The sequence below is a fragment of the Dermacentor variabilis genome, chromosome 7 (genome assembly GCF_050947875.1).
Source record: "Dermacentor variabilis isolate Ectoservices chromosome 7, ASM5094787v1, whole genome shotgun sequence".
In the NCBI taxonomy this organism is placed as follows: Eukaryota; Metazoa; Arthropoda; class Arachnida; order Ixodida; family Ixodidae; genus Dermacentor; species Dermacentor variabilis.
In genome coordinates, this window is record NC_134574.1 from 117,019,062 (window position 1) to 117,031,495 (window position 12,434).

Below are 12,434 nucleotides of genomic sequence, written 5' to 3' on the forward strand. Positions count from 1 at the left end.
GAATACGCGCACGTTTGGGCCCCTTCGACATGCACAAAAGTGCGCGGAACGTAATGCAGCCGACGCAACGGCAATGAATAATCTACGTTCGAGAGTAGCTATTTCAAAAGGCAAAAACAAGCAACAATGTGACGTCACACCCTGCGAAAAAGAGTTACTCTCCTTTCTCACCTTTTCTCAGCTCATGCTTCCGCAGCGGCCACGGAGTCCTCGGGGGTCGCGTTCAGGTTAGCTGTCAGTCGAAGTAGTAGGTTTTGCCGATCCTAGCAGCCAGCACACGGAGTGAGTACCGTCTAAAAGCGGCGGTTTTGTCAAATTCTTTATATCGTACGCTAGTTTGCCCCAGGTAAACGGATCTGTTGCGCACATATGGCCGCAGGCATAGCCAGAAGGGACGCCTGAAACATGACCACAGATGAGCACTCCATGTCCGAAGCGATGTCGTTAAATTCTTCCGTTAAATTCTTAAGGTAAATTCTTTCCGTTCAATAATGCGTCATATTGAGCGTATGCTGTCAGTTGGCGCACACTCTGAAATGTACGTGAGGTGAACATATGGTGAAGCTGTTAATTAAATCTCATGTACAGGTAAATGTGACGGGTGCAGTTGTCTTTGTTTTCATTTTAGGCGACTTTCCATCTTATCAGATGCTTATTGAATCTCACACAACGCTGTAATCGTATGCGCTTTTTTGTGACGTTATTGTAAATTTCTGGGGAAAACACATGTAAAACCTTTCAACAATCCGACTCACTAGCACTTTTTATTATCAGGCTATCAAGTGGGCTCCAGGAAGTCCTGATTTTGGAGAACAAAGGCGACGGAGTTTCTGAGTCCATGAAGGAGAATAGCTGCATGCATGCATTTATATGCAATTTATTGTACCAGAGAGTTGGCAAATATGTGACATATAGCTGCGAAATGGACAACTCTTAGCTTACCAATAACTGCCTGACTTCACCAGACTCACACGATCGACTGCGGGCGTCGCTCTCTTCTAAAAACGGACCGGTCCGTCTTTCACTGGCTTTGGCGACGCGTACTGGCCGGTCGAGCTTCGGCCGTAACAGATCAAGGCCGGTGTTGACGTCACCCTTCTAACATTCCTGTTCTTATAGAAGGGAGTCTCGATGATGCTTAACAAAGGGACAGGCGCTTATTATGTCGTGGCCTGTTTCAACCTGTGTTGAAAGGCTCAAAAGCAGGCGCCAATTAGCTTTCCTGGGGATTTATTTCAGATTTATGTATTTATTACGCATCGTAAGTTGTGTGCCGCAACAAGGATATATATATATATATATATATATATATATATATATATATATATATATATTGTCAGTCAGCAGTTGAGCGTTGTTGGCCTGAATTACTATGAGGCCTAGCAAGGAAAACCATAATTGCCCCTTGGGGAACAAACTATTCGTTCGAAACTTCTTTTCTGTTCTGTTCGGAATATACTGCTGTGGAGAATCGACATGAAGCGTGCGTCGGCTCCGGATGTCGCTTGACAATTTTTTTTTTCTTTCAAGACTTAGAATGGAACGTATTGCTACAAGCTTGTGCAGAGAAGAGCGAAACATTGGTTATCCGTAGGCGATACTCCGTGTATGAAGGCACAAAGCACGTTCATCGTCTCTCTCTTTCGAAATAGAAAGGTTTTCGAAACGCTTTGCCAATGCGCAGCCACTAGTGTCTTCCCTTGCTGTCTGCCGTACGTCTGTGGGCACTTTGCCTCTTAAAGTCGCTCTCTCAATAAAAAAATGGATGCGGTTCCACTCAATGTAAAAGCTGCCGGAAGTGCGGAGTACTGATTCGCCAGTGTTTCAGCGCCGCGCTTTAAACTGATAAAATACCCCTTACAGTAAGTTTTCATTTTACGATAAATTGCGTCTACGTGGCGGACAGCTCCAGAAGCCTGCTTGTTTGCTTAGATCATTGCTTTGAGGTAGCTTGAATGAGTTTTATTTTTCTTTCCAGTAAACAACGCTTCCAGCTCTCTCTCCTAGCGGGGTCACGGATCAGTCAAGGGGAAGTGCTAGTCAATTTCATCAGCTGGTATTAGCGTAGAGAACAGTGCGCTGGCATGGCGCGGCAAGAACTTTATTTTTGCCCAGAGAAACTAGGGCCCGAGGGCAAAAGCCCCAGGCTAAGTCGGTAGCTCCGCCCACGTAGACACCGGTAAGCCAAAGGCTTTCCCGATGTCGTGAGCTCTCCGGATGGCCAGGAGTTGATCTTGGAGGACTTCGCTGGATATGCGCCGGCTCCAGTCCTCCTCGCTGTAGAGATCCGAAGCCCTTTGGTTGGGGCAGAGCCAGAACATATGATCAAATAGACACGGAGTGTGTCGACAACTTTTACATTCCACGGGAACATCCTGGTCAATTTTGTTAAGCACAAAAGGTGGGGGTTAAGATTTAGTTTGAATCATCCTTAATGTGGGACTGCCTGAGCTCGGTTGAGCTTCTGATGGGGAGATGAAAAAGCCTCCTGCCGTTCATATAGTGTGAGGTGATCTCGTGAAAAGTACTCAGTGGGTCCTTGTAGGAGCCGCGGTCACCCTGGAGTAGTTCCTGATCTGGTTCGTGGCATGTGAGATCTTGCACAGCAAAGTGAGCTTGCTGGTTAGGATTGCAGCCAGTGGGACTGACCGGGTGGCCCTGATGAGCCGGAAACCAGACTAGGTGTGAGCTATCCAGTTGCTTGTAATTATGTGTATAAAGAATATGTATAAGTAACTTGTGTGCTTCCATTGAGACGAAGCCGTCCGAGTAGTTCCCAAAAGCTATACGGGAATCAGAGAAAATCGTGGCGCTTCTCATTGTGATTGCAAGTGCTATGCTTGCTTCTTCGGCGGCATGAATTGAGCTCGTTCTTAGTCACGCCGCGCTCATAAATTTACCGTTCTCATTGACCACGGCAATTGCGTAGCGGTTGCTCGATCCATAACTAGTTGCATCGACAAAAGGAGCTGCTCTTTATGGTTGGTGCAGTTCAACCAGAGTGCATTTGGCCCTGGCGTCCCTTCTGCCTTTGATGTGGACAGGATGAATATTTCTAGTTATGGGGTCCACAAGTAATTGTATCTCCATCTCGTTGGGTATATTGCACTTAGAAACGTCTACTCCTTGAGGCAGTGTTCCGACTTCATCTAGAATTTTGCACCCTGGCTTAGTGTTGGAGGCTCCGTCTTGCAATTTGTGACATTGAATGCGCCTCTGTGAGCTCATCTATGGTGTTATGAAGTCCGAACTTGTTGAGCAGTTCGGTACTCGTTCCGCGCTGGAGTCCAAGAGCCCTTTTGAGTCCGGAGCATGTAAGTGTGCTTAGCTTAGCTTTGTCTCCTTTCGCCCAGTTCCGGTATGATGCAATGTACGTGACATGACTGATGAAGAATGCCTGATTTGCTCTGATGAGATTGTCCTCCTTGAGGCCTGCATTTCGATTTGAGACCCTACCCTTGAAGCCTGAGCCTTGAATTACTGTTGGCCTGCCCTGTGAGTCGGTTTAGGGCCGTAGCATTACAGCTCCTTGCGTCAATGAGAAGACCCAGAATTTGAATTGTGTCTACGCTGAGTATGGGGCGGACCCGTCCTGTGTTGTGTGATTTTAATTGGCAGAGTTTCTAAACACGCAACGTTCCTAACACCCTGCCCCCCCTTTCTAAAGGGAAGCAGCTCATATTTACTTGGTGATAACCTGAGTCCGGTGCCCTTAAGGAAGGATTCTTTTGTATCTACGGTTGTCTGTAATGTCTGCTCTAGTGCGGCGAGTTGCACGCGGGGGACCCGCACTGTGATATCGTCAGCGTATATGACGTGCCTCATGCTCCTGATTTTGGACAATTCCTCCTAGAGCCTGTGCATGGCAATGTAAAGAGAGAGAGAGAAATAAACTTTATTGTGAGACCAGGCTTCTTGAGCCCAAAGGTGTATGGCCTCCTCAGTCCAGGTACCATGGCTCGCTGCTGCCACCCGAGCCCTGTTCACCAACCGCAGCTGGCTGTCAGGGTCTTGCGTCACCAGCAGAGCCTCCCACTGGTCTTCCAATTCTTCTTCTGAATCCCCCTCTTTCTGCATGTTATCGCCTGGTGGTGATAATGATGGTGGTTCTTCTCGATTATTCCTGCACCCAAGCGCCATACCCAACACCCAAGCGCCATATGGCGCAAGGTGTTGGGCGTGTCCGGCGGGCAGAACTTGCATTCTCGCCCGTAGGTGCCCGGATACATGGCGTGCAGCAGTGTTCCGTGTAGAGCGAGGAGTGAGGACAATACGGAACCTTGTGGAGTGCCGCTGTTGCGTAACTTGTATGGACCGCCTGTGCTCATCTCGAGTTTCACCAGAGCTGTCTGATTAGCTAGAAAGGACCTCACATAATTGTAAAAATTGCTTCCCAGGTTTAAGGTTGAGATTTCATGTAGGACATGTTTATGTGCCATCATATCGAATGCTTTGATAAGATCCAGACCTAGGAGGTCGTTTACGTCCCTGCTAGGATCATCAATAATAGCACTTTGATCATGAGCCTGGCGTCCTGTGTGTATAATGCGTTCCGAAAACCTATGAGATCGTGCCTGAAAAGCTCCTGGTTTTGTATGTGTTCTACTATCCTGTTATGAATGTTCGGCTACCTTGTCAACGCAAGATGTAAGTGATATGATCCAGACGTTCTTCTTTGTTAGTGGTTTGCTGGGTTTCGGAATAAACGTCACCTTGGCCTCCCTCCATTCCGTTGGGACCGTGCCAGATCTACAGTAACTGTTAATTTTGACCGTGATTATGTCTATGGCATCATCGTCCAGGTTTTGCAAAAGCTTATTTGTGATGCCATCCAGACCTGGGGCAGATCTGCCAATTAAATTAAAGAGTACGTGCCTTTACTAAGCGGCAGTGAAATCACTGTCCAAGTCCAGTTGCAATATTCCGGAGTAAGGTTCGCTTATTTCTTCTTCGTGCTCATAGTCATCTTTAAGTGGCAGGTACATGTGTGAGAGGTCGTTTGCGACCTCTCTTGCTGTCTGCCCTGTAGTTACCTGCTTACTGACGAGTCTGTTTATGGCCAGGTTTTTAGTACCTCTGGAGAGCTTGTCATTAAGGAGACTCTTCAATGGATTCCATTTGCCTCCTCTGCTCAATCTGCTGTCTGTTTCCAAGCAAGCTTCATCCAATTGTTGACGTGAGAGTTGAGCCGCGTAGGTTTCAATATCACGATCAACTTAGGCGATATTGGCTGTAAATCTTCTGTTAAGTCTATAACCATTCCATCTGGTTAGATGTGAATTCTTCGCATCCAGCATGTGAGCTAGATTGGACTCCAGTTTCGGGACTTTCATTTCCGTTGAGACTGCTTTATAGCTTTCTTAATCGTTGCCTTTAGTTTATCTAAAGGCTCCTCATAAGATTTGCCATCTATGCTGATTTCCTTACGCAACTTACGAAATAGATCCCAGTCCACGTACTCATATTTTCTTGGTGGTGGTTGCGTCTGTAAGATGACTTCAATTATGTAATGATCCCTTCCTAAATTCTAAATAAAATACAAAAACTCTCTTCTGCTTAGATGTAGGTAAACGTTAGATTACCGCCGGTGCTTCAAATTAATCCTGAATTTCACACCACAACCTGCCTCTTATTAGGTCGTTGTTGGGAACGTAAAACCACAGAATTTACTTTTCCCTAACGATAACCCGCGACTGCGCCCACGCACCATTTCATTAGCGACTACAATTTTCATCGCTGCCATAGGTTGTTAATTTTAGATTTGTGCTGCCGTGGAACCTCCGATCTTACTAGTCTCCTAATCTCATTCATATTCACGTCTTCGCATTATGCTTGCGAAGCTCGCACGCGTAATCCGAAGATGTGGGATTGTTCCCCACCTGCGGCAAGTTGTTTTTTTCATCCACTTTCTTTCCCATTAATTTATCACTTCTTTAGTTCATTTAGTGAGTACAAGTAATTTCGACTATGTTTTCCCTAGTGTGTTTGTTTGTTGGCTTCTCATGATATGAATAATAGAAATGGAACCCGTCGTTTACCCCCTTTTCTTCTCAGTCCTATAAAAATTATACTGGTAGAATATCTCGTACAAGCTGTATTTACATTTATATGGATGCATGAGCTTTACAATTACTGAGTAGCGCGTGAACCAAAAACACGTGCGGCCAACTTGAGCCGAAAGAAATGTGCTGAAGGGTAGGCGCCCTTCTTTAATAAGTAAAAAGTGGAAATCTGTAGTTCCTGTATTGCTGGGAAGAATCGAACCAACGTGATATACATTCTGACACGCTCCTCTCCCGCCTCCTGAACCACTTCGGAAATAAATGCTTTGCTCCTATGCATAGTAACTTGCGCCGCATGAACCTGTTACTGTTTTTTCCGACCGATTCTTCATGAAAAAGTTCGATAGCTACTGTGCACGGATACCGATGCTGCACCAGAAAGAACATCCTGCTCAATAACTACGATTCCCTGATGATTGGCAGCTGATCTACAAAATCAAGTCGAGCTAAAACACTTGAAACAAACCCAGCGGCAAAAAAAGAAGACAGGATAGGAAAAAGCGGCAGTTTCACTCAAAATGCGGAGCATTGCTTCCGATAGGAAACTGGCGGACATCTTTACGAAGTAAGTATAGTAGTCTTATCGGCCATAAGAGCTTCTAAACATAGGCATACTAACTAAATTAACAAACCTGGTGTCACGCGCGCACATGTAAACATGAACAGATTTCACTCGATGACCGCGGAAGATCGCTCTTAAAACGCTGGAGTGAGGAAGGGCGGCAGCAGCAGCGAGCGAATTGGCCTTTCGCAGTGCTGCATCTCGCATTAACCCGACCGAAGCCGCGGAAGCACAGCGCGCGACGGACTGTGTTCCCTTAGCGATTCATTTTCGAGTTACAACTGCCCGGCCGCGCGCGCCCCGCCGCCCGGTGTACGATGCACGCCTCCTCTCCTGCCACCCCCTCCTCCGGAGCCTCGCACGCGACGGAAGGCGGCGCGGTTCCTCCACACTTCCCTCCCTTTCTTGAGCGTGATTGAGCCGCGAACACAGGCTCACCCTCGCAATATTGCACTTGCACTTACGGCATACGGTGCGTGGCGGGGCTTTTATCGCCCCTGGACTTAAAACAGGAGCTGACGGTGACAGGGACCCCGACGGCAAAATAGCGCCTGGAGTGTTCATCTAGTTGTTATCGCAATAAGAAAAAGAAAAGCTCTTCACTTAACTCCACTGCTGGGAAGGCCATATACAAGAAGTAGCAGTATGATATCCATAACCTATTTTCACCGAACGACGTTCTCGAACAATGACTTCATCCTAGTCGCTGGGAAATAAACCCGTATGGCTTTTTATTTAGCAGAAATGTTGAGGCGCCTGAGCAGGCTTAATTTCTATGAGGTGTATAATTTGCCCCGAAGACCCTTTAACAACCTGAAATTATTGAAGGGGTGCGGAAAGGATGTTTTGCTTACAAGTACACCCTTTTTTAAATATTTTAACAAAACATCCAGTTTAGTTTCGAAGGTGTAATTTTCCAAATAATCTACGTTCGAGAAAAACTTGTTATTAGGCGGAAACAGCAATCACAACACAGGACTGCGAGAATAATACTCATCACGTGCACGCATACTTAGTTCTCTGACGCTAATGTTATTCAAGAAATCAGAAAAAGAAACCAATCGCAAATTGCATTCGGCAGCTATTTCCACAAGCGCCGTCTCTCAATGTAGTGCTCCACCGAGTCCTTTGTTAATGCGTTATCTCCACTTAGTACACAGTCTCGTGGGCGTAAGCGAAGGCAAGGCGCTTGTCCCACAGGAAGATGCCGGTCTCGAAGATGGTGTAGACGCGGCGGAGGAAGTTCTGGCCAAGCAGCCAGGTGGAGCCACCGGGCAGCTGGTGAGCCGTGTCGACGATGAAGCCGGTGTAGCAAGTGGAGTTCACCTGCAAACATAATGAAATATTGAACAGTTAACGATAGCTCAGTCAGTGTGTTGGGCCCGCGGCGCATTTACGCCACGCGCGACTGATGATAGTACAAGTTTTTATTTTTCTGCGATAGCTTTTAGTCGCACAACCGAGGCACCTTTCTGGCAGACGGCGAGGTCATGGTACCACCAACGCACGTGCGGCTCTCGAATAAATGTTAAACATTCACCCGAAGTTGAAGTCCGGTACCCCACCTATGGTACAGTATTTCCCATATTATTTCGCACAGCAAGATCACAGAATATGTTGGACATTGCCACCATAAAGCATGTTCAAAGTTTTCCACACATGCTAGAAATTCATTCGTTTCGTTGATGACATCAATGCGTATCCAGGTGTAACTAGCTATCGATTACACCTGCCGATGCTTGCGTTTTTCTTGAAGCGTATCTGAAAAATAAGGTCTGCCTTTCCCGTCAATTATTCAACTGCCTTTTCGTATTCACGCACAATAATGTCCGACTTGATCTTGCTTTACGAGTCCTCCGCCACTTATAAAAATTTTTTATTCCCAGTGGCATACACATAGCACGTCCCTTTGCAGAAGCGTGTACAAATGCATGTGTGTCCAGTTTCGTTTCGTTGAAAACATAGCAGTTGGACTCATCTTAAATATCTCTTTTTACAGTGACCCCATCATCTGCCTCCTAGCACACGTCTACACTGATGGATCAACTACATCAAACAGTTTCGGCGGCGCTGTAGTTATACCAGCAATGAGAATAACCAAGCGGTTCAAGACTTTCCATGTCACTACGTCTGCAGCTACGTCTACAGCTATGCGAGGAAAGCATTGACCACAGCTTTACCTTGATAGCACCTTAGGAAACGCCGATCATTTATCAGTAGTTATAAAGAAAATGTTGTGGGAACACTTCAAAAGAAGAAAAACCATCGCCCCTTGTCGCTTCCTTTCATCATGGACTTTAGCATTCTGCTGCGTTAGTGAAGCGTGCAAATCCTGTTCACCAGTTTAACTAAAACCAACATAAAGCTTTCAACACCACTGACAAGCACAAACGTACTCGCACCCACGCCCACATGCACAAATGTACTTAATTACTTTAACATATACAACCACATACGCATGCCCACCTCTGTTACGTATGCGAAGGTCTGTTTGTGCCTGCGTACAGAAAGTGCCAAGGTACTTGTCAGCACAAATAAAGTATCTAAGAGAACCAATAAACAAAATAAAGCTAACGAACCATGGGTAACAATGTGCATTGTTTATTTTCTTTTGTAGAGTTGTGCTGCCTAAACCACTTGATTTGCGCCAACTAGCACAGCGAATTCCTTGCTAGTTGCGTGAAATGTGTAACTTGTGCTTACCTTGACAATGTAATCCTGGGGACGAAGATCGAAGTTCTTGCTGGTAATCTTGATGCTGATGATGGGCAAGGTCGGGACGTCCTCGCAATCAACGGTGTACTGCAATGCGGGAACCACAGAGGAAGACGTCTCAAACAAAAAAGAACTATTATGCAATAGTTTGTATCATAGCGATAAGCAGTTTCGCAAAACGGGTTGAAGACAGGTATAATATGATCATTTCTCCGAAGTGTTAAGAAGGATGGAATTAAAAATTACGGTAGTAGTTATCTCACGATAGCCCTAGATAGCAATGCGATTAGCATTCGAGCACCACAACGACGCACCTTATATCTGAAGTAACTTTTTTTATCCTGCGTGTTCGTCATTCTCAGGCTTCCATTGCTTCAGCTATATTCAGCTAACTTTGCTAAGGCATTCGCTTGCCAAGGTCGCCTATGCGCATGGCGCGATGACGATGACTGTTTGATGCGGAAGCAGTGACAACCATGAAATGACGAAGAAAGAATGACGTTGGTGGAACGAGAAAGACGATGGCGGCATAACGGCAATGAGGTGAGGATTCGTAAGTGACAGTGGTATAACGATGACAGCTTGATGACGAAGACATAGGAAAAGTGGAATCATGGCGAGTGTATGACAACGATGGCATGAAGCCGAGGATATGAAGAAAATCTGATGAGTGAGCTGTAGTGATGGCGATAGCAAGACCGCGACGGTATGACGATGAAGATTCAGGAGGGATGATAGTGACTGTTTGACTATTGCGCAATGACGATGATAGCATCAATCACTATAGCGCCATGACGAGCATTCAATCACGAGAACAGGATTACGATAAAACGACCAAGAAGGAATGACGTTTATGGACTGACGAAGGTGGTATAACGACGGCATGACAACAATACGATGACGTTACCGAAGCGATGATGAAGGTAAAGCGGTCGCGTGACGACGGCAGTGGTATTACGACGACGGCTTGACGACGAGGGCACGACGAAAGTGAGATTACAAAGTTAGAACGACAACAATGGATCGACTGCAATGGCATGACGACGACGGTATGACAAGAAACGCATGACAGTAACTGTTTCACGACAACGCATTTACAACGATGGCATAACAACGGTATGAGGGCAATGAGATGATGAGCGAATGGCGACAGCGCCTGTCGGCGACTATATGAAGAAGCCTGTTTGACGACGTTGGCACGATGAAGCTGTGGTGATACCAACGGCATAATTACGACGGCATGAATACGGACGCATGGTAGCAACTGTCTGACGACGATCTAATGATCACGATAGCATGACAAGGGCAGCATAACCTGATTGAATAACGGCAGCATGAACACGATATAATGACGAAAAATCATTGACGTCGATAGCACGCCAAAGTCCGCATGGGAAAAGCGCGGGTTGAAGATCATGTTATGACGTTGCTCACGTGATAAAGATACTAAAACGACAGTGTGGCGACAATTGTATGACGAGGACTGCGTGACGGCCATGGCATGACGACATCATGACAAGCGTGGGATGACGAAGCAAGTGTGATGAAGATGAAACAACCACGATGGCATCGCGACGGCAGTGTGACAACGAACTCGTGACGTCTAAATGACTGCGATGGCGTGACGGCGACGGCATCACAACAGTCGGATGGCAAACCTGGAATGACCACTATGAAACGAGCATGATAGCATCACGGCCGCGAGCACATACCTAGTGGCCTAAGCTATTAGATAACTTGGGTCACTGTGTCGGCGTAGAAGGCTTCATGACGGTGGCATGAGGATACTGAGATCAGGAAGTTGGAATGGTGGCGATGGAACGACTACGACCGCTTCACGACAATGAGCCTATGCCTAGCGGCCCTAGATCGTGGACAGCTTGGATCATAACCGTCGGCCAAAGATAATAGCTAGATAAATAGAGTCTCAAAAAGCCTGATGTAGAAATACAATGCTAATCGTAATGAAACTCCAAGGACACGTAAGCACTTACGAATAGTCAAGGCGAAGGTATTAATGTTCAATTTGACGCCGCGGTGTGGTGCATCGAGTATTGCGCTGCGTGCAATTTTTTCGAGTTTTGCTGCGAGATAGCGAGTTTTGCGATTAAATTGGTGCGGTTTTTTTTTTCTTGTACAGTTTTTACGATAGCATGTCGGCTGTAGGCCAGAATCATTTACACAATATTGGTGAGAAACGAAGCATTCCGTGCCACCGACGTGCTGCGCGACGAGTGGACGATGGAGCAGCAGTGGTCGCAAGGCCAGCGTCGCGACACCATATCTGCTCCGTCGAGGCACGCTGGTGACGGGACGTCATTGCGACGTCTCTCCCCTCGCACAACACATGGCGTGCTATCGCGGCAGCGGACGTTCCTATTGACCCGATCTGCTCTGTCGAGGCGCACTCGTAGCGTCGCAGCTAATGGGAGTTTAGGTGAAGTTTCGATGCTGCTGATGCCGCCAGCTTCTTCGCTCAGTGGATCATTTTTATGCTTTCGCAGCAATAAGCGATTGTGTATGGTTATTTATCACATAGTAGTGGACCTTAGCTACCTGGAAACGTGCCTAAAATGGCTGCGCTGCCGAGTCAGTGGCAATGGCTACTCGTAGCTGCCGGGAAGCGTGGCTTTATAAGCGTATAATAAAATATTTTGCGTGGCAGTATAGCGTTAGCGCATATAGCGTATAGCGTTAGCGGCACCTATGCAACATTGCTTTGCTAGCTATACTTTACTGAGGATCTGCTTTAGCGGCATCTTCCGTTGCACGCCGCCGCGGTTTTCCGCCTGCCACCGCTATCTAAGTAAGGCGAAGTGGACCAATCGCAGACGCCGGCACCACCCTCTTCGTCCGGTTATCCACTTTCACTGTGCTGGCTAGGCCCCATAGAAACCCTCTCCACTTCACCGTGCACCTCGCCTCTCCTCAACGAATTATATAAAAGAAACTGCTCATTGTAGGCAATGCTATTCGCTTTGAAAGCAAAAGAAAGTGACATCCTATAAACGAGAAGCGCGTTTCATTGGGCTTTTCAATTAACGCTGTGGGCTTCCACCCGATGGTAGCATCGGTGATTACGTAAATTTGACGTC

At 46.7% G+C, this 12,434-nt stretch overlaps 1 protein-coding gene across 1 annotated transcript in view; it reads right to left on the reverse strand.

The window, feature by feature from the left end:
- Positions 1–7,648: 7,648 nt before the first annotated feature.
- Positions 7,649–12,434, reverse strand: part of LOC142588811 (lysosomal aspartic protease-like) — a 30,686-nt gene continuing 25,900 nt past the window's right edge. Inside the window, exons 6-7 of the mRNA XM_075700628.1 lie at positions 9,328–9,426; positions 7,649–7,950 (exon numbers count right to left, since the gene is read on the reverse strand). Coding sequence (XP_075556743.1) covers positions 7,774–7,950; positions 9,328–9,426 — 276 coding nt within the window. The 3' untranslated portion in view covers positions 7,649–7,773. The remainder of the gene's footprint in view (positions 7,951–9,327; positions 9,427–12,434) is intronic.